The sequence below is a fragment of the Heloderma suspectum genome, chromosome 2 (assembly GCF_057233095.1).
Source record: "Heloderma suspectum isolate Gila_16-S chromosome 2, 16-S_ref, whole genome shotgun sequence".
Classification (NCBI taxonomy): domain Eukaryota; kingdom Metazoa; phylum Chordata; class Lepidosauria; order Squamata; family Helodermatidae; genus Heloderma; species Heloderma suspectum.
In genome coordinates, this window is record NC_139459.1 from 160,060,608 (window position 1) to 160,080,426 (window position 19,819).

Sequence of the window (19,819 nt, forward strand, 5' to 3'; positions counted from 1 at the left end):
TGGGGGTTTTCACATCTTCCCATTGTGAGTGGTGGAAGGGTTGTAACTTCCTTTAACAGCAAGCTTGGGTTGCTGAGCGCCTAAAAGTTTGGAAGCAAATTGGGACCATCCAAAAGTGTTTTCTATGTGCTCAAGAGACTCCATAGGGGTGCAGAAGTTTGTGAATTAAAAGGATTGTTAAAAGCCAAGAACAAAATGGTTCTACAAGTTTCCATGTCCTGTGAAAAGTTGAGGGTAGAGATATAAGAATGTGCTAGTAACTCATCTCCTTATTTGGAGATGGTACTCCTGGGTTCACACTGAATGCTAAAGACAAACACTCCTGTCTTGGCTGCTTCCCTTTGGGGGAGGAGAACTATATTGCTGCCTAATCAAAGCTATGCTAAAAAAACCCTGGACTTCTTACTGGTTCCTATGGGCAGCTCTCATTTCCTTCCCAGAAAGCGGCCGGGGGGGGGGGGGGATTTCTATACCAGCCTAAAATCCTGCATTTAAAACGGGGCTTTCTGCTTCTGTTCCCTTTACATGTGCTCCCCCTCCCCATCTGAGTCTTCCATTATCTGTCATTGATCTTGGTCCTCCTTCTTGCTGTCATGTAAAGAGTCTGCAAACTTCTGTGAAGGAGCAATCTCAATCGCAGGATAAAAGCCCGGTGTGAAGGAGCCCAGAGAGTCAAAAGGAAACAGAAGTTGGGCTAACTATGCAAGTATATGGCTGAGTTGGAAACATGAATAAAATAGTAAAATGAAGAGGAAGACGGAGAGTTAAAGATGGGGAAGCTCTCCTGAGCCTGCCTCTGATAACTACATCTCCCTGGGCCCCCTGGGATTGGCATCCCAGAGATAAGGGGGAGGAGAAGGCAGGATGGGACAAGTCTCCCTCCTCTCCTCTGCCTGTCCCTTTCTCACTGCTGTTCCTGCTTCTGCTTGTGAGGAAAGGGGGTGGTGATGTTTGGGGAGATTGAGGGCTGGTGGTGAAGAATTCTGGCAACGGTGGGCTGGCAGAGACAGGTGGGTGAGTGTGAGGGAAGCAGCAACTTCTTTCCCAGTTCAGATATTGAGCTGAGCCTGAGAACAATTCAGGGCTTTTTAATATTCTTTTCTAAGGTGAGCTTCCCTGGTCCCCCAAAGTTCTTCTCCAAGTCCAAAATTGGAGATGTTAGCCAGCATTTTTAGAGGGAACTAACCTGCTTAGAGTAACAGCTTATAGTATCTTGGACATGAGCATTAGGGAGATGCATGCCATGGGATTAACGTCCCCTCCACCCCACACTCTGCCCTGTACTATATTCCCCCACTCCCCCCCCCCCACACACAATATAGCAATGAAATGCTTAAGTGAACCTGAGCTGTTTAGCACCTTGTGGCACAGCAAGTTTCAGGAGGCAGTTGGGGAAAAGGTGTCCTTTCTTTTCCTCCTCCTCAAACTAGGGATGTACGAAAGTCACTTACCTTTCCGCGGATTATGTTGATGGTGGGGGGGGAGGCGTTCCGTCCCTCCCCCCGGAATCCTCCACGGCCGGCTGTGCACCGTGGCAGCTCTGCGGAGCAGCTGGCCAGGCCCAGCCAGGCCAGAGCCGTCCGCAGCCGGATTTCCGGCCGCGGAGGTCTCTGGGAAAAAAACAACAACAACCTGCGTAAGCAAATGGCGGCAGCTATGGCCGCCGCCATTTGCGTTCCTTATTTTTGGCCGTCTTAATCTATGTAAATATTTACGTAGACTAAGACGGCCAAAAATAAGGAACGCAAATGGCGGTGGCCATAGCCGCCGCCATTTGCGTACGCGGGTTTTTTTGTTTTTTTTAAACCCAGCCATGATAGGCTACGTAAATCTTTACGTAGCCTATCACGTCGTTTTTTGTTTTTTTTTTAAACCCAGCCATGATAGGCTACGTAAAGATTTATGTAGCCTATCACGTCGTTGTTTTTTGTTTTGTTTTTTACACAAGACTGCAAATGGCGGCGGCGGCAGCTGGTTGGAAGACCAGCCGCCGCCGAAGCCGCCGCCGGAGCTGCTGCCGCCCGGAAGATCCGCCCCAGGTAAGTCTCATCCCGGGGGGGATCTGCGGGGGGGGCAGGCTGTTCCGCCACGGAGTTCGGGGGATCTCACCGAGATCCATGGTGGAATTCTCTGCAATCCCTACCTCAACCCCCCCCCACACACACACACATTGTGAGCCCAAAACAGCACTACAAGGCTTCTTTTCCAGGTTGAAGGCCTGAACAAGAGCACTCCCCTTAGGAGCTGGGGATACTCTGCAATATTTTGTTGTGGGTCCCAACTTTTAAGTTCTATCTTGGATAGGACAAAAGCCCTAGTCAGGCATTCAGCAGTCGTGGGTACCGAGCACATGAAGAAGGCAGAAGGAATGGATGTGAATTCCCGTCCCCCCATGAATGCCCCCTCTGCCCCAGATCAGAGAGGATTATCCCACCTTTTCTGAGAAAGGACTGTGTGTGACTGAAAAGTTCAACAGGTGCAGTTTACCTGTCATGGAGTCACAGTAATAAGGTGTGTGCGTATGCATATGTATGATGTTTGGGGCCTGAATTATACACGTGAGGCATGGGCCATGCTGTCAGGGTAGCAAACACTTAATCACGAGCTCTTGAATTGTGGGTAACACTGCCACAGAGAATGCTAAGCAGGCCACAGAAGGAGGCATGCCTATGTTCTGTGCCTATAAGCCACAATGAATCTCTCAGCACGTGAAAAATAAGCTGCTAGAAACTTCAACCTTGGCTGCACGTTCTTAACAGGAAGACCCTCCAGGCAAGAAAAGGGACGGCAGCAGCTGAACCTTCCTGCAGCCAAAGAACAAGGCAGCGAAGGGAAATAAGGGACCGTGGCAGCTCCCAAAACATTCCCGACAATCCCAACCTACCATCGACACTGTAGACCTTCAGGCCTGCCGTGTGCTGTGCTGTGCATGCTTTGGAAACTGCTGATAGCATTGGGTTATAGACAGCAAAGTCTCTGTAGTAATTTTCCAAAACAACTAAAGCAGCACGCTGGATACTGGAAAGAGAAATGGGAAGAAATTCATTTTTTAAAAAAGATGCACTTAGTGGAAGCAGGCAAAAGTACCACGTTATTTGGGAGCAATGTTCATGATCTCTCTGTACTCTGGCAGGTGTATCTGACCCACAGACACCCAGTAGGCCATAGTTCTCATACACTGTATGGACTGCAGTGACAGAACAAAGTAAAAAAAGTGGAGCTCCAAGCTGCTTTTCTGCCTTAAGAGCGACTATTGCAATCCTGCAATTTCTCATCACCAACATGATTTCACAAAAGTTTTAGCCTTCTTCTGACAAACTTCTACTAAAAAACATATCCTAACATAATCCCAACACTGCTGGGCACTGAGTGATCATGAGTAAGAGCCCCCATCAGCCATGCTTCTCATGAGCCTCCTCAAGCACTCTAACCCCTTTCTACCCACTTAGTATACATGCAACTTTTTGCGACTGGAAAGGGATGTTTTTTTAAAAAAAACAAAAACTTAAAAGCAGCTCTCTCTGTGTGGGTTGCAGGGAAGGATTATGTGGGTTGGGGGGAGGGACTGGGTGGGTGGGCAGGAGCTGCAGCACTAGGGCAAGTTTTTAACCCCCTTCTCAAACCAATTGTCTGGAATGAAATTATTCCCTCCTCAAAGCTGGTACTTGACTGTGGGGGAAAATATACAGGTATCATGTAGGTTCTCTTATACAAAGCCAGTAAAGGGGTGTATGTCTGTGTGTGTGTGTGTGTGTGTGTGTGTGTGTGAGAGAGAGAGAGAGAGAGAGAGAGATTGATTTAGAGCAGGAAAAGTGTGCAGGGGAAAAAGTTAATCCTTCCTTCCCCCAGCATCTTAGCACCAACCTGATTTTGGAGGCAGGCTCCCTAACATCTACTATTAAGCTTTTTTAAAATTGTGAGGGATCCAGTCAGAGATTGCCCATTTCATCTAGTTTGCTAAAACCTTTCTTTACTAGTTTCTTCGCTCACTAAAAGAGGAGACAGCTGAAATCATGCAAGGAGGAGTAAGCTTTAATTATATGGACCACACCAACAAGAAAACCAGAAAGGTCACAGTAATTTGCAGAATGAGCATATGCTTGAAACAGAGCCCTGGGGCTGCATTACTAAATGTTCCTGCCCACATCAAGAAGAAGCACCACCCTTTGTAACTCAGGTTTGCTGGCTGCATGTTATGAGCCATAAAGCAATGGGAACCACCCCCAATCCAACACGAGTGTGGGCACACACCCTGCCCTTCCCACACAGGCCACCGTTTATTTAAGCAAACGTTACCAAGTGGTAGTGAAGAATGGAAATCATGTGAGCAGGGAGAAAAGCATTCCAAAGGGCTCAACTCACGTGAATGAGATAGCAAGAAAAGTGGGCTCCAATGTTTTCTCCAAAATTATTTGGCAGATTACAAGATATGCTTTGGTATATGTTATTAGTTTCATGGAGTTGACAATGTAGCCCCCTCCCCCTTTCTGTGTTTAAGCTGGACTAACTTCTGCAGCACAGAGCACAATATTGAGTGTCATATAACTTCTTACTGAACCATATTTTTAAACAGTACCTCCAGCTTATATACTAGAGACAAGTTGTTTTTCTCTAGCCAGCTCTAACATGAGTCAGAATGGGATGGGCAGCTACTTCAGATTTTCAGTGCCATAAAGGCAAGTGTGTATTATTATTATTATTATGTGCCACGTAGGGGGTGGGGAGGGGGCATCAAAATATCTTGGGCCACCTCTCCCTCTGGCAGTATCTTCCTAACACTTTTTCCCCACACTGCTGATGCTATCATGTTAGAAACAAGTTTTAATGTGGACAAAGAAATGTGTACCATCTGAATGGGTACCATCTGCCCTTGGAGGCAGATCCTTAGCTAGGCTTGACCTACTAGTGGGGGAATTTTCCACTCCCAACTGTTGCCTTGGTACATGCACATCTGTTACTCAACAGAAGTGGCAGCGAAGGATGGAGGCAGGCAGGCAAGCAAAGATGGATTGATCAGGCAAGGAGCTAAAAGAGAGGCAAGGCTTCCAGTGGGTCAATGAGCAGCGAGATGTGAAGGAAAGGGACAAGCCATAGATCTCAGCAAATAGTTGGATTAAAGAGCCAAGCAGGTTGTGTGAAGAAGAGAGGCTGCTAGACCCAGAAGCCATAGAGGATAAGCTGTGGGATTCAGATAATAGTGCAAAAGCAGCCTTTTTCCTACTCTATGTAGGGTAGCTGAGGTTGTTAGGATGGACCTGACTAGGGGTGCTTCCAGAGGGGCCCTAGCTCTAACCATTAGAAGACTTTGTGCAACTATTGTGGTTGTATTGTTATATTGTGGTTTTAATGTTCTATATATTTTAAATTGTTTTATTGTGTGTTGTTTGGTTTTAATTTTTGTGAACCACCCAGAGAGCTTCGGCTATTGGGCGGTATAGAAATGAAATAAATAAATAAATAAATAAATAAATAAAATATTCCTTGTTTTCTTCCTTAACAGATTTTCCATGGTAAGAAAAAAGGCAGAAGACACAATGGGAAAACATGGGAGGGTAATGAGTGGAAGCCACCGTCATCTGGGATCCCCATAACATTCTGTGAATGACGCAGGGACATGGCACAATAAAAACCTCGCCTGGAACCCTCCTAAGTCTCAGTGAAATCAAAGAAACCCAACATGTAGACTGACTCAGCTCCAACCACCTCTCTGTATAATACTGTTACACGCTCTCCAACTTCCAAGAGAGGTATAAGGTTCCACGGGCAGTGCTACAGGGTTCAATTTCCTTGGATGACAGAACACTGGAGTTTTATGGTGTCTTTGCAATATTTACAAATATACAACTGGAAGCAGGGAGACTCCTAAAAACAGGCAACAAAATCCTAACCCTGCATTGAATTTGCAGGGAGGCTCTGTTTCAGCCCAAGACTGCATCTCCGCTTTAGCTAAACCCCTCACCTGCCTCTCTAAGTCTAGATTCAAACTGCTAAACCAGCTCTAAACTGTTTCTCTGCTAGAGATGTTGGCTTCAGAAGGCTGGAGAAAGATTCCAAGCTAAGGGTGAGACATTCACAGCCATTAAAGTGGCTACCAGGAAGAGGGACTTTTCTGCTGTGCCATCCGGCTGTGGGATGGGCTCCCTAGAGAGGTTCGCCTGGCACCTATGTTGTACTCCTTCCAGCGCCAGCTAAAGACCTTTTTCTTTTCCCAGCACTTTAGCATTTTAGCTTCCTAGGCTGTGTTTCCACCAGTGATTTACCCCAACCTGCCTGTGCCGTGGGGTCTCTGTGGTTCCGTAACATCATGGCCATTCAGCCCCAGTGTCACATTTTATCGCTGAAAAACCGCTTCTTCTGAGACTCCTTATGGTCCGACTTTTCCAGGTTATGGCGGCTCCATTACTGACCTATTTCCACAATCGCACTGGGTCTGGTACCATAGTCCTGCCGATGGGGCATGTAGCCCAGCCTTTGTGGGTGCGTCACTCTGATCTCTGTGACCCAACCCTTTCCCTCCCTGCTTTCCAGAAGTTTCATTGCTGTTTTGGAGCACGATGCCAGGGGACCAACTTTTAAAACATAATTGAAAATAAGCACTAGAACACAGCCCATGAGGGGTGTTTTCTCCCATTGTGCTGAATTGAGGCTTGCCCTCTCAATGACCACAGAAATGACAGAGAAGCCCTGCAATTGACAGGGCACATATCAAAGCCCTCAGTTCTTGAAATGCAACTAAAAGCGATCTCAAGGTCTCTTTCCCACAACTAACCCATTAGTGTCTCCTCAGAAGTAACTCCCAATGTGCTGAATGAGGCCTGCCTTTGAATGCCTACATCAGAACTTACAGAGATTCCCCCTCAATTGAAATGGCACACTTTTAAGCCCAATTCCTTAAATGCGATTAAGCACGGATCTCATCTAGAGGCTTCGGTCCATAGAGATCCTGTGCATTAAAATGGGGGCTGGTTTCACTCTCTTTCCCACAACAAACCCATTACTGTCTTGTCAGAAATAACTCCAATTGTGGTCAAAGAGGTCCTCTGGGTTAAAATGGGGGCTAGTTTCTCTCTTTATGTTCTCCCCCCACGTCCCAGCACAAGCATATGTGTGTCTACTCAGAAGTAACTCCCATTGTGCTCAATGAGGCTTGCTCCTGAAATGCAGGTGCATCTGGACTTTCGGGGAAAGGAGAAAGGGGCAGGGAAAGGAGAAGTGGGGGGGGAGGACAAAGGGGGAGAAGGGGAAAGCCTTTAAAAAAAATCCTGCACTCTTCCATTAGCTTCTCCTTCTGTTGTCCTGGAAACACAGCTGAGGCAGGAACACTGAAGTTGTGTGAAGGAGAGGGGGAGATGATCCTGGAGGGAGTGGTCAGGCAGAGATGAAAAGATGCACACATAAGCACCCCTTTCAGGGGCAACAAGGACGGTTTAAAGGGGTGTGTGTGCTCCAGACACAGTGCTCTGATTTTTTACTCCTTCTCTAAAGCAAAACAAAAGGGCTGGGAAGGCAAGGAGGAGACTGGCCACAGCAAGAAACTTTAGCGGGGCAGAGGGGGTGAGGGAGGGGGGAATCGGGAACAGGAGGAGGCAGGAAAACAGATGGGGTAAGCAGACCCAACCCACTCCAAAAAGGCTCCACCCAGCCATCAAGAAAATAGCGATTAGGGTTCGCAGCCTGCCAGGGTACAACGATGACAGACCGGGTCCTTTTGGGACATGGTAACATGCGCGAGAGAAAATGCGTTTGGGGAAACAGTGCAACGAAGTTGGAAAAGAAGTAAAGGAGACAGTGTGGAAACACACCCCTAGTCTTTTATCTTTGGTGTTTTAAATCTGTATTTTAAATCTCTGTATTGCTGCTAGGTTTTATTCTGTTTGTATTGTTATATTGTGGTTTTAATGCTTTCATATTTTATATTGTTTTATGCTGCACTTTTTGGTTTTAATTTTTGTGAACTGTCCAGAGAGCTTCAGCTATTCAGTGGCATAGAAATAAATAAATAAAATAAAGATTATTAGGGTTGCAATCCTGTACTTACTTATCTAGGAGTATGCCCCATTGAACTCAATAGTACCTACTTCTGAGTAGACATGTGTAGGATTGTGCAGAAAGATCTTTTGTTAAAATCTGTGGCAACTCATCAATTGCTCATTCACAGTAATCAAGAGGGAGAAACTCACTACAGCAGGCATAATGGTTACATGACACACAAAGGCTTGCTGGTGTATTAATCTTTTGACTTAATTATTTCAAAATGTGTTTTAGAAGTAGGCATGCAATTTCACTTTGATGTTGCAACAACTTGCTTCTACCTTGTCTAGGCTACTACAGTGCTAGCAGAATTGTGCATCAGCATTTCCCTTCTGTAAATGAAACCCCTGCCTCTTCTGTGGTTAAGTCAGTAAAAGGGTCATGTCAGAACATGCTGTGGCAGGTAAGGTGGTGGCTAGAGTGCTGTGCCGAACCAAAATGGCATCAGATACCTAGAGTAGTGGAAAGCCTTATGCACACAAACTCCCCCATGCCATTAAAAAAAAATGTACTTAGCTTGCTTTCCCCCACTCTTGCCATAAGAAACACAGAAGGAGAGCATTCTTGGAAGCCAGTTACTAACAGCAATGCCAGTTATTTTTCCAAAGAGCATGGAAGAAAGCCAAAATATATGGATATTCAAAAGATTTGGGCCCTTCGGAGTGTCATTTACACAGAGCATTACTGTATGTACAGAGAGCTATATTACACATGTACCCAGTGAATTTGGAAAGCAAGGCATTTCAGATGATGGATCTTTGGATAGTAGTAGCAGCAGTCATTCTTTGACTGCAGACACATGGCAGGGAGGAAGATAGATAGAGAGGTATTTGGCAGATGCTGCTTCCAACATTATGATTATAAATGGGAACAGCAGCATTTGCCAGATCTCTCCCTGACATGTCCAATGGGCCAGGAGGGATAAGAGCCTAAGTAATCTTCTCAAGATTCAAGAGCCCCCTTTGTCTTCAAAACGAAGAACAAACAGTGTCTGTTGCGGTGGACACCAGGTCACACTGCTTATACATCGAGAATGACTTTATTTACTCAGTATGAGAAGTTCAAAAGGAGAATATAATCACAAGGGAAAATGCATTGTGTTTGTTAGTGTAAACATAAAGCTGGTGGAATGTTGTGAAGGCATTTTGAAGCACTTATATTTACAACTAAAAGCACAAAGACTGGTGAAAATATTCTCAATTTTTAAAGAAGTTGAGGAAGTCTTAAGAAAATGGAGGACACTATGATTGAAATGACTTTTCCACAGTTAAGCCTATTTATCCATTTTGGCATGATAATTAAGCCTGCCCCAATTCCTCAGTCCCAGAAAACTGTTTGGCTGCAGAAGCTGTTTCAGATTCTTGACCTTGAGTGGCTCCCAAATGTGCAGCCTGCCAAAAACTCTGCATGATGCTTGGAAAAAACGGCAAGACCACCCACCAGCTGCTCTGAGTTGCCTGTTATTTCAAATGCCCTTCCCAAACCATCAACTGCCAGTGTGGAAGGAAAGACTTCTTGTCTGGTGATCAGCTCTGGGGAGACAAGCAGAAAAAGCACCAAGCTGAGAAGTTAACAGCAGATTGTGGGTGCTTCCAGACAGAGGGCTCCTAGCACTATCACTCAGAAAGCACTGTGCGGGAGTTGTCTTTTTTCCCTTAACAGGTTCCCTGAGATAAGGGAAAACACAGAAGCAGCAGTGGGAAAACATGGGAGGATTACAAGTGGAACACAATGACATCTGGACACTCTGTAAAATTCTGTGAATGGGGCAAGGCTATAAAATCCTTGTCTGGGAGCACCCACAGATGAAAAAGTTAAATGAAAAGCAGGTTCTGATAGCCAATGTATCTTGTGTACAATGACAGTGCAAAGAAGAATGATCAAACTGCACCAGTAGAATTTTTCTCCATTAGTAGCAAACACTTTTCAGGTTTCTTAAGTTGGGAAGTTGCTTTCACCTTCGTCTAAAGCCCTGTAGTAAGATTATCACCCATGCTAATAATTAAGTGTTGATTGTATGTTCCCATACCTATTACATTTATAAGATGCAAACAGGTGTTACGGTGCTGTTCCCTTACCATGGTAGCATGCCAAGTCCTTTTAATCAGACTTACGTATGCATATACCTGGTGTATGCAAAAAAAGTGGCTGGTGTCCAGACCATAGAGTCTGCATTTGGTTCTCATCTTAAGATGGAAAGCGGGAGGAGGCTGCAGCCAGTCAACCTGGGCTCCAACAAATACAGAGATAGTACTCTCCAGGTCACACAAAAACTGATGGTATCTGTGTTGGCTGAAAAAAAAATCTAAAATCCACATCAGCCTAGTACTAACAGCTAGATTTAATATTTTCTCCACTGCCAGTTTTGATTATCAGCAAGAACTGTTGTGGTCTGAAGCTGGGTCTTTTCATTGGTTGTCCCGAGACTGTGGAATGATCTCTCCACTGAAGTGCAGAGCCCCTCCTTTTGAAGGACTGCAAAACTCATCTCTTCCATCTAGCCTTTGGCCTGGCCAGTTGGTCCATTTGTTGGAGAGCAGTTTTGGGCGGTGTTCTTCTGTCTTTTGACTAATGTCAGTTCTTTTTTAATTTGTTTGGACAGTTAATGTGAGCTGCCTTGAACCTTTGAAAGGCAGCTGACGAACATCTTCATAAATAAATTAGTTTGACTGGAATGTTTCAGGGACAGAGGTTGCAGAACCTCAGGCCTGGGGGCCAAATCTAGCCCACTTGGGGTACCCCTTATGGCACTGGCCCTTTCCCCTGAGCTTTTGGTGGCTTCCTGGCTTTTGTGCAATCCCCACCCCCACCCCTCAATTCTAAAAGGCTGACATGCCTCCCCTAAGACTTAACTACTGGTTGTAAGAGCTTTAAACTAAGATATGCCGGTCTTTGCGGCCCTGCCCACCACTGGACCCCTGACAACTTCTCAAAAATAGAATTCAGCCCTCAGGCTGAAAGAGGTTCAACACCCCTGCATGTTGGTTGGTTTTCTTTGTTAATGCTTCATTTTTCTGTGACATAACATTAGGTATTTTACCCTGAATTTTATAATCCACTGACATTCAAACCTATTTGAATCAAAACTAATAATCCAGCTGCTGAATTTCTCTTTTTGTCATGCTCCATCAAGAAATCCGTCATCTGTCCTGGGTGACGGGTCAGGTGAGGAGCCTCAATGTGGTCAAGATAGCTAAGTCACATCTGGAACTAACGTTAAATTTCAGAAACTTGATCATCAATCCTGCAGGTAGAGAACTAACAAGCTACTCCAGCAGAGTCTGGGTGCAGCTGGCAGGCTTTTATAGTCAGGTCAGGAGAGTCTCTTTGGAACCTCCACACCCTCAGGAGCTGCATCTGGCTGATAAAGGGCCAGCAGCCTTTTTCTGCTGGTGTTGACTTCTAGGGAATAAAGTTTGGCGGAGGGGATAGCCAGACTGCTCCCCAGGATCTCCCTCCTCACTAGAGGAGTCTGAAGTCCACTCCTCAGCGTCAGAGGACAATGGTACCTCCTGGGGGTTGTATGGACAAGACATGGGGTTTGAGGCACTGGGCCCCACTTCAGAGGGACCAGGAATTGGTTCTGATGCCTCCCCAGAGTCACTGTCACTGTCGGCTTCAGTCTCTGAGCGCTCCCAGTCCTTGGACATGACACTCTTCCTCCAAGGGTGGTTCCAGATGGATGGCTCTTAGTGCCACCAAATAAAAGACACTGTGCAGCTATCCCATCTGACCCTTTGTAACATACTTCCTTCTGCTAATAATAAAGATGGAAGAAGTGGTGGGAACACACAGGAAGGGTACAAATGGAAGATGATGACAATGTCCCCACCCAGAATTTCTTGAATGAAGCAGGACAATTGTACAATAAAAGGCTTGTGTGGAAGCACCCCAAGTCAATTAGTTGCAGATGTGGGGGTGCTTGTGGCTTGGCTCCTCTCTTTTGCCCTAGTGGGCTGAAGCTTTTTGTTCTTCGAATGCACCTGCTTTCTGCTCATGGGACACACCCAAAGGTCTCATCCCATTCTACCATCCAGTCCCCTCTGTACCCTTCTGCTCTACCTCTGTCTTAGTGAGAATGTGACCTTCTGCTCAGCTCATCATCATCGCACCATCAACATATGGTATTTATAGAGTAATATAAGCAAAAGACAAGCACCTGCCTAAGTGCTATGTATTATCTCCTTGATATCCACTGAAATGTTGGTATTAAAGGAATGTATTGATTAATTCTTTTGAATGTTGTAGCATGTTTATTAAATTAATTGTTATTAGGTATTGAACTGAAATGCTATTGTAGCATTTTATTGTTAAAAGATTTTTTCATATTGTTGGACTGTAGTTTTGATATTATTGCATTTCTTTTGTATGTTAGCTGCTTTGGTCTTTCTCTGGGAAGAAAAAGCAGTGTATAAACATTAACATTAAAAAGAAATGTAATAAAATCATAATCACTTATTTAAGGCACAATCCTGTGCACATTTAGACAAAAGACAGTCATAATACTCCCAGCCTTCCCCAGCCAGCCAGTTGTAGGAATTTTTTCTGTTTAAACATGCACAGGATCGCACCCTTAGTGCTTTCAAGTGTTTAAATGATCCACATACATTATCACAGTAATCCTGACAACTCCAACTTCCTGCTTTGTAGCTCAGGCTGTTTGCCGTTATGTTATTCCAGCTTTCAATATCGTAAGTGATAACCTCAAAACTGGAAACAAATTAAAATTATTATCTGTATATGAACAAAGCTAAACCTTTAAAAACTCAGCAAGAAGATGCATTTCCACTTATACCCAAGTACAAATCTGCTAAGAGGAGTAACAGAGAACAGGAAAGATGTTCATTGTCTCCTCTCTTAGTAGATTTGTTCTCGTATTTGGACCACTTTTTTGTTGTTTTTAAAAATATTTTTTAGGCTCACTCTAAAGAGAAAGGTCCACAAAGGTCCTCACAGTTAAAGCAATGGTATTCCCCGTAGTAACCTACGGCTGCAAGAGCTGGACCATAAGGAAGGCTGAGCGAAGGAAGCTAGATGCTTTTGAACTGTGGTGCTGGAGGAAAATTCTGAGAGTGCCTTGGACTGCTAGAAGATCAAACCAGTTCATACTCAAGGAAATAAAGCCAGACTGCTCACTTGAGGGAATGATCTTAAAGGCAAAACTGAAGTACTTCGGCCACATAATGAGAAGACAAGATACCCTGGAGAAGATGCTGATGCTAGGGAAAGTGGAAGGCAAAAGGAAAAGGGGCCGACCAAGGGCAAGATGGATGGATGATATTCTGGAGGTGACGGACTCGACCTTGGGGGAGCTGGGGGTGGCGATGGCCAACAGGAAGCTCTGGCGTGGGCTGGTCCATTAAGTCACGAAGAGTCGGAAGCGACTGACCGAATAAACAACAACAACAAAAGAGAATGGAAAAGCACTCTAATATTTTTAAATCTTGTACATGGCTGAATAAACCCAGCAATAAGAGCTCTATTTTTCTCCAAAAGCTTTAATGCATCTGTGCACTGTGTGGGCTGGTTAAATATATCTTTGCAAGCACCACTTGCAAACTTAGTTTCCCATATTAATAGTTTTTATAGTAAATGAATGAAATTATATGTGGGTGAAATCCTACACTGATTCAAACTGAACGCTATGGAAAGCAAGTGTAATGAACCAGGGCCTCATTACAGGAACACCAGAAAGCAGAAGAGTTCCAGTACACAGGCAACTTCTGCAAACCCTGTTTTCTTTGAGAGCCAAAACAAGGGCCTCAAGGATGACAAGCCACGGCAGTGCCTATTTTGTAATGAACTGCGCTGCCCTCCCCATTCTCCAGAGCGTCTGAAGGTTTTTCCTACAGCGAGAGAGCTGGCTACTGTGACATATCATTTCTTACTAACGGTGGTGGGGCTCCAGCTGAGGCTGGCTACGTGGAGCTGGCTTATATCCAGATTTGCCACCAATTAACTTGGGTCATATAATTCACTTTATTGCTTTCCTGTGTGCACACATTTCACAGGTTCTATAGAAACCCTTCACTGCCTGCCATAAAAATCCCTGTAGTCAATGTTGTTGTTTTTTCTGTATCAACAGGGTTGCTAGGGGTGCTTCTAGATGAGGCTTTTGTTGTGAAATTGCACTGCCTCATTCATGGAATTTCATGGGGTCCAGATGTCCTTCAGAGCAGATTATTGGATGAAGCAGAGGACTGCAGGGGTGGAGGAGAGAGGGAGAACATCCGTCCCATTGTGCAAGCAGACGTCCGCTGATGCAACATTGGATTTAACCCATAATCTGGATTTTTCCAGATTTAACGACAATTTGTGAAAAGACGAGCTGACCACTCTTTTCTTCTTAATTATTAATAGACAGATATTTTTTTCTGCAACCATGAAAACCAGATCTTACTCTTAACCCCCCCCCCCCAAACAATTATGAAGACAGTGGGTTTGTTGTGTAACCAAATTATTTCTCTTTAAAATACCTGGAAGTGGAACACAGTCCTTTCCCAGTTGCTGCTTCTAGTAAATCTTAAAGGCAAACATGTTATATTCTACAAGATGCACACAGTATTCTCTTCTGGATTATGAAATGTAAAGTGAGAGTTGGCTGTCACTCTAGGGCACAGCCAATGATAACAATCCCCCAAATTTGGTCAAAGCCCTTCACTAGAATTCAAACCTATGGCTTGCCGCAACTCAACCATGCTCTGATACTAAGCTGTGAGCCTTCCTTTAGCTTTGCAACCACAACTTAACAAGAGAAAAGTATCATGAAAGTGAAATACTCCTTTTGTCTCACTACCTTTGAAAGGAAAGGTAAAGGAAAGGTTCCTCCTGTGCAAGCACCGAGTCATTGCTGACTCCTAGAGGGACGCCGCTTTCGCTGGCGTTTTCATGGCAGACTATAGCGGGGTGCTTTGCCATTGCCTTCCCCAGTCGTGGCTACCTTTCCTCCAGCAAGCTGGGTACTCATTTTACTGACCTCGGAAGGATGGAAGGCTGAGTTGACCTGAGCTGGCTACCTGGGACCCGGCTTCCGCTGGGATTGAACTCAGGTCATGGGGAGCGTTTCGGTTGCAAAACTGCCACCTACCACTCTGCGCCACACGAAGCACCACCTTTGAAAACACCACTGTTATTTGTATCTTTGGGAGAAGAAAAGGCCACAAGATTAATTACTGACTGAAGGGGAGAATGCCCCAATGGCAGGACCAGTAAATGTTGACAGGTATCAGGTATCTAAAAGTGTGAAGCAGTCTCTGCTCCAAAGAATAAAGGCAAGTCCCTAACAAAACCCACCCACCCGCCCACCTCTGCCCAGCCTTCCAGGGATTGGTTTCTGTGATCACACTGCAACATTAGTTGGCAACAAACAGATACCCTTATCCCAATGGGATAATCATGGATCTGAAAACTGGAAAGACATCACAATTTTCATTATCAGCATCCCTTCTTCAAGTGCCCTTCAATCTGAAGACCAGAGGGTGGTCATGAGGGAGAGGGCCTTTTCAATGGTTCCCCACCCCCATTTGTTGAATGCTCTCCCAAGAGCTGATCTCTGAGCACCTTCTCTAATGTCTTAGCATCAGGCTAAGGGATTTTTATGTTCCCAGGCAGTTTAACAGCATGTTAACATCATTTTATTTTATTATGTTATGCTACCTGTTTATCTGTTGGATGGTTTGTTTGTTAATGAGTTGGTTTTAGTTCTTATGTGATTAATTTGTATTACTGCTGGTATTTGTTTTATTCTTTGTGCTGGATTTGGATTTTATTGCTAAGAACATAAGAAGAGCCATGCCAAATCAGACCAAGGGTCCATCCCATCCAGCATTCTGTTCACACAGTAACCCACAAGCAGTACATGAGTACAACAGCACCCTCCCACCCAAGTTCCCCAGCAACTGGTGTATATAGGCATACTGCCTCTCATACTGCAGACAGCATATAGCCATTAGGATTAGTAGCCACTGATAGCCTTATCCTCCATGAATTTGTCCAATCCCCTTTTCAAGCCATCTATCGCTACATTATCCATCATTACATCTTGTGGAAGTGAATTCTATAGCTTAACTATGCGCTGTGTGAAGAAATACTTCCTTTTATCTGTCCTGAATCTTCCACCAATCATCTTCATAGGATGACCGATGAAGCATCCCTTGCTAACCTTAGCTCGTTCTCAGTTTTAGCCTTCCTGACACCATCCCTGCAGTTTTGTCCTACCTGCCTGAATGAACAGCTGCCATGGATTTCTGTACATTCATTCATTGCTAACTTGCATCCAATCCTCATTTGGATGACTTGGAAACATTTTTGGGATTTCTCCTTGACGACTGGTTGTTCCAAACAGACCCCAGCTCCTGTCAGCTTTGCCCAGAAGAAGTTAGTTTAAAAGCTGCTTTGTGATCTTTTTTCATATTAGGCGCCAGCACTCTGATTCTATTGTAGTTCAAGTGAAGGCTGTCCTTTTTGTACAGGCTCGGCTTGCCCCCAAATTTTCCCTGGTGCCTGCCAAATCCAACTGGTTGCACCAAGTCCCAAGACTAGGTCTCTCAAGGCTCAATGAGAGAGCTGGATGAATTTAGAGAAGGGTGGGCAGAGAGGGGATTATGGCCCACTGATGGGGCACCTAGCATTGCTTGGCTGCTGGGACTCTTGCCAAGGATGCTGGACTAGGTGGGTCTTGGTCTGACTCAGCAAGGTACTTCTTACATTCTTAAGCAACAGTGCACACTCCAGAGCACTTAACACTAATGAACTTTACTTTGTCTTAACTTTACAAAATCCTGAACACTATGCACCCATGTTTCGACAATGGGGGATTCCAGTTTAAAACAATAAACAAAAAAATAAAGTCAACCCACCGCTGTGTGAAGAGTTTCCACCTACGCCGCTGGTAAGTGATCTCAAAAGCCAACTGCTCACCTGCCAAGTGGTTCATTGTAGTAATGCCTTTCCCTTCCCTTGGGCTGATCAATCATCATAAAGAGTTACCCAGCTTCCTTTCCTCTCTGCTTCGCTTTCCCTTCTAATATCTCTGCCCCCAGCGGCGGACAAGGAAAGCAGCCCCCAGGCAGCTACCAGGCTACATTAAGAGGCAGAACTTTGATATTATGCTCTTCCTCCTGCTCATTTTTTTTAGTGACAACAATAGACTAAGAATTGTGCAATACAGGGGAGAGGCACAGCCCTTGCCCGGAGGGCCTTCAATCTAAAGTAGGTGGACCAAAGAGAAGTTGGGAAGAGATGTCAAGGACAGTGTACACAAGAGAGAGAGAAATCAGAAGGTTGTGGGGGAGAATGTTAAAAGCTAGCCCCACACCTTGAAAGCAGGGTAGCAAACGGCTTGAAAAAGAGCGAGGAAGGGACCATTCCTGGCATAAGCAACTTGGCAGAAAACATGGAGATGGACATGGGAGAAGGAGGCCAACGGGGCCAAAAGTACATGGTGGACCACTGCTGAAAGAAGGGTGCAAAACAGAAACAGGGGAGATTTTGCCAGAAGCAGAATGCAAGCTGAGGCTCTCAGGATGCCAATTTCACCAAACAAGGCCAATATCTGCACCCGCACACAGCCACCTTTGTACCTTCTACATCAGCTTTCCCAACCTGGTACTCTCCAGATTTTTTGGACTACAAATCCCAGCATTCCTGACCTTTAGTCATGTGCTAGGGCTGGTGGGAGTTGTAGTCCAAAACATCTAGAGGACACCAGGTTGGGGAATGCTATTCTACATAGAATTCTGGTGGCCGTGAGTGACCAAACTGAAAGCTACTTATTCCTCTAATTCACAGCCATGATTAAGGAGACACATAAGACATCCAATATGGACTTTCAACAAGGTAAGATTAAAATGTTACTTGCAAAGGAATTGGGGTGGTGGAAAGGAATTGGGGACAGAAAACACTTATTAGATTATTAATCCTTGCTGGCAGGTACTTTTGATACTCTCACAACTAAGCAAACATTTCTCAAACAAACACTGAAGAATGTCCTTTTGTGGTGGAAACTGTGCTATACAGCTGCCTGGTTTACAATATAAATGGAAGCCAGTGGTTCAGCGCTCAAAAGGCGTAAATAACCCCCCTGTATTTATTTATTATTTTTAAACATTGTATGCTGCCTTTCTGAAATAGATGGCATTCAAAACAGCTTAACAATCCACCACAACAGTCATAAGAAAACACAAAGCAATGGATGATAAAAGCATAAAAATGATAATACACATAAAATGTTGCATTTAAATAAATTTCAGCAAGCACAAAACAAAACAGTGCAGCCAAGCATGGTGAAACAAAAAAACTTCCAAATAAATACCAGAAGTCTGGCTAAACTGGATAGATTTCATTCATCTGGCACCTAAAGGATAATAGAGAAGGCTCCAGGTGGCTCTCCCCTGGGAGAGATGTCCACAGAGAAGGCCTTCTTTCTCAGTTGCCAACTGCCTAACATCCACAGAGCACCTAGAAAAGGGTCTCTGACAACTGTCTCAACTGCCAAGCAGAATCATATGAGTATCCTGGCCCTAGTCTATTAAGACTTCGGAGGTCAAAAGCAGCACTTTGAGTTGTGCCCAGAAACAAGCTATTATTGCTAAGTAAGCTCCTTGAGAACAGGTGCTACATGTTCTCACCAATGAGGTCCCATGAACAGCCTAGCTGCTGTGTTCTGAACAAAGTGAAGTTTCCAAAGATCTTCCAAGGCAGCCCCATGTGAAACACATTATAGGAATCAAATCTGGATAACCATGGCAATGTCATTCCTGTCCAGTAGGAGTTGCAGCTGCTGTTCCAACCCCCCACACTGAAAAAAGATGTTGAGCTACAGGTGCAAACTGGGCATCAAAAAGCAATGCTGGATCCAGGAACACCCCCAAGCTGTGAATTTGATCTTTTCAGGAGAAGTGCAACCCCATCTTGAACAGCTCCATGGTCAATTCCATCTGCCAATAGTACCTTAACCTTATATGGATTCAGCATTAGTTTATTAGCCCTTATCCCGTGACTGACTCTGTTAAGCACATCCACTGCTTCACCCAGGTTACATGAGAAGAAGAAAGAGTTCTTCTCAAAACCCCAAATCTAATGGGAGATGACCTGTCTCAATGGCAGAGCACATGCTTTGCATGCAGTCGGTCCCACGTTCAATCCCAGGCATCTCCAGTCAAAAGGGCCAGGTAACAGATGATAGGAAAGATCCCTGCCCAAGACCCTGGAGATCCATTGCCCATCAGAGAATACAAGAGTGGGTTAAATGGACCAACGGTCTGATTCACTATAAGGCAGTTTCTTAAATACCAGAAACCTCTCCCAGTGTTCCATGCAGATGCTAAAACAGCATGTGGGGTGGTGGTGGGAGGGAAATCCACTTTCTGGAACCAACTTTTCAGTAGGGTTGTGTGAATCGGCAAAACCCGAGCACACCAAGGTTTTCTGAATTCCATCTCGAAGGTCGTTCCAACTGGAGTTCGTATCAGATTGCGAGCTTGTTTTCTTTTCAAACAAAAATCCATGTGTATTTCTGTGTGTATTTTTCCAAACGTACACATCAATTGTGTGCATCTTAGAGATGTACACATTCTTCTCCCATTGATTAATGCACATTTGTGTGCATTTTTCAAATGTTTTCATGCTCATTTTTCAAATGGATGCATGCTGCCGAACACTCTTGTTTTGGTCCACAAATCACGTTGCAAGCTTGGAAACGTATGGACTTCGAATGCAGATTGCATCCCAGTCCGTGTTCGGTCTGGAAGGTGTGAACTGGGTAAATAGGGATAAAAATGAACTGAAG

The 19,819-nt window shown here is 44.8% G+C and overlaps 1 protein-coding gene across 3 annotated transcripts in view; it reads right to left on the minus strand.

Annotated features, from left to right (window-relative positions):
• Positions 1–19,819, minus strand: part of VANGL1 (VANGL planar cell polarity protein 1) — a 71,442-nt gene that overhangs the window by 15,415 nt on the left and 36,208 nt on the right. For 2 of the 3 annotated variants that reach the window (XM_084835446.1, XM_084835448.1), the window contains exons 5-6: positions 2,885–3,018; positions 1,452–1,610 (exon numbers count right to left, since the gene is read on the minus strand). In XM_084835446.1, the coding sequence (XP_084691572.1) occupies positions 1,452–1,610; positions 2,885–3,018 (293 nt within the window). The remainder of the gene's footprint in view (positions 1–1,451; positions 1,611–2,884; positions 3,019–19,819) is intronic. The other variant, XM_084835447.1, reaches the window with a different exon arrangement.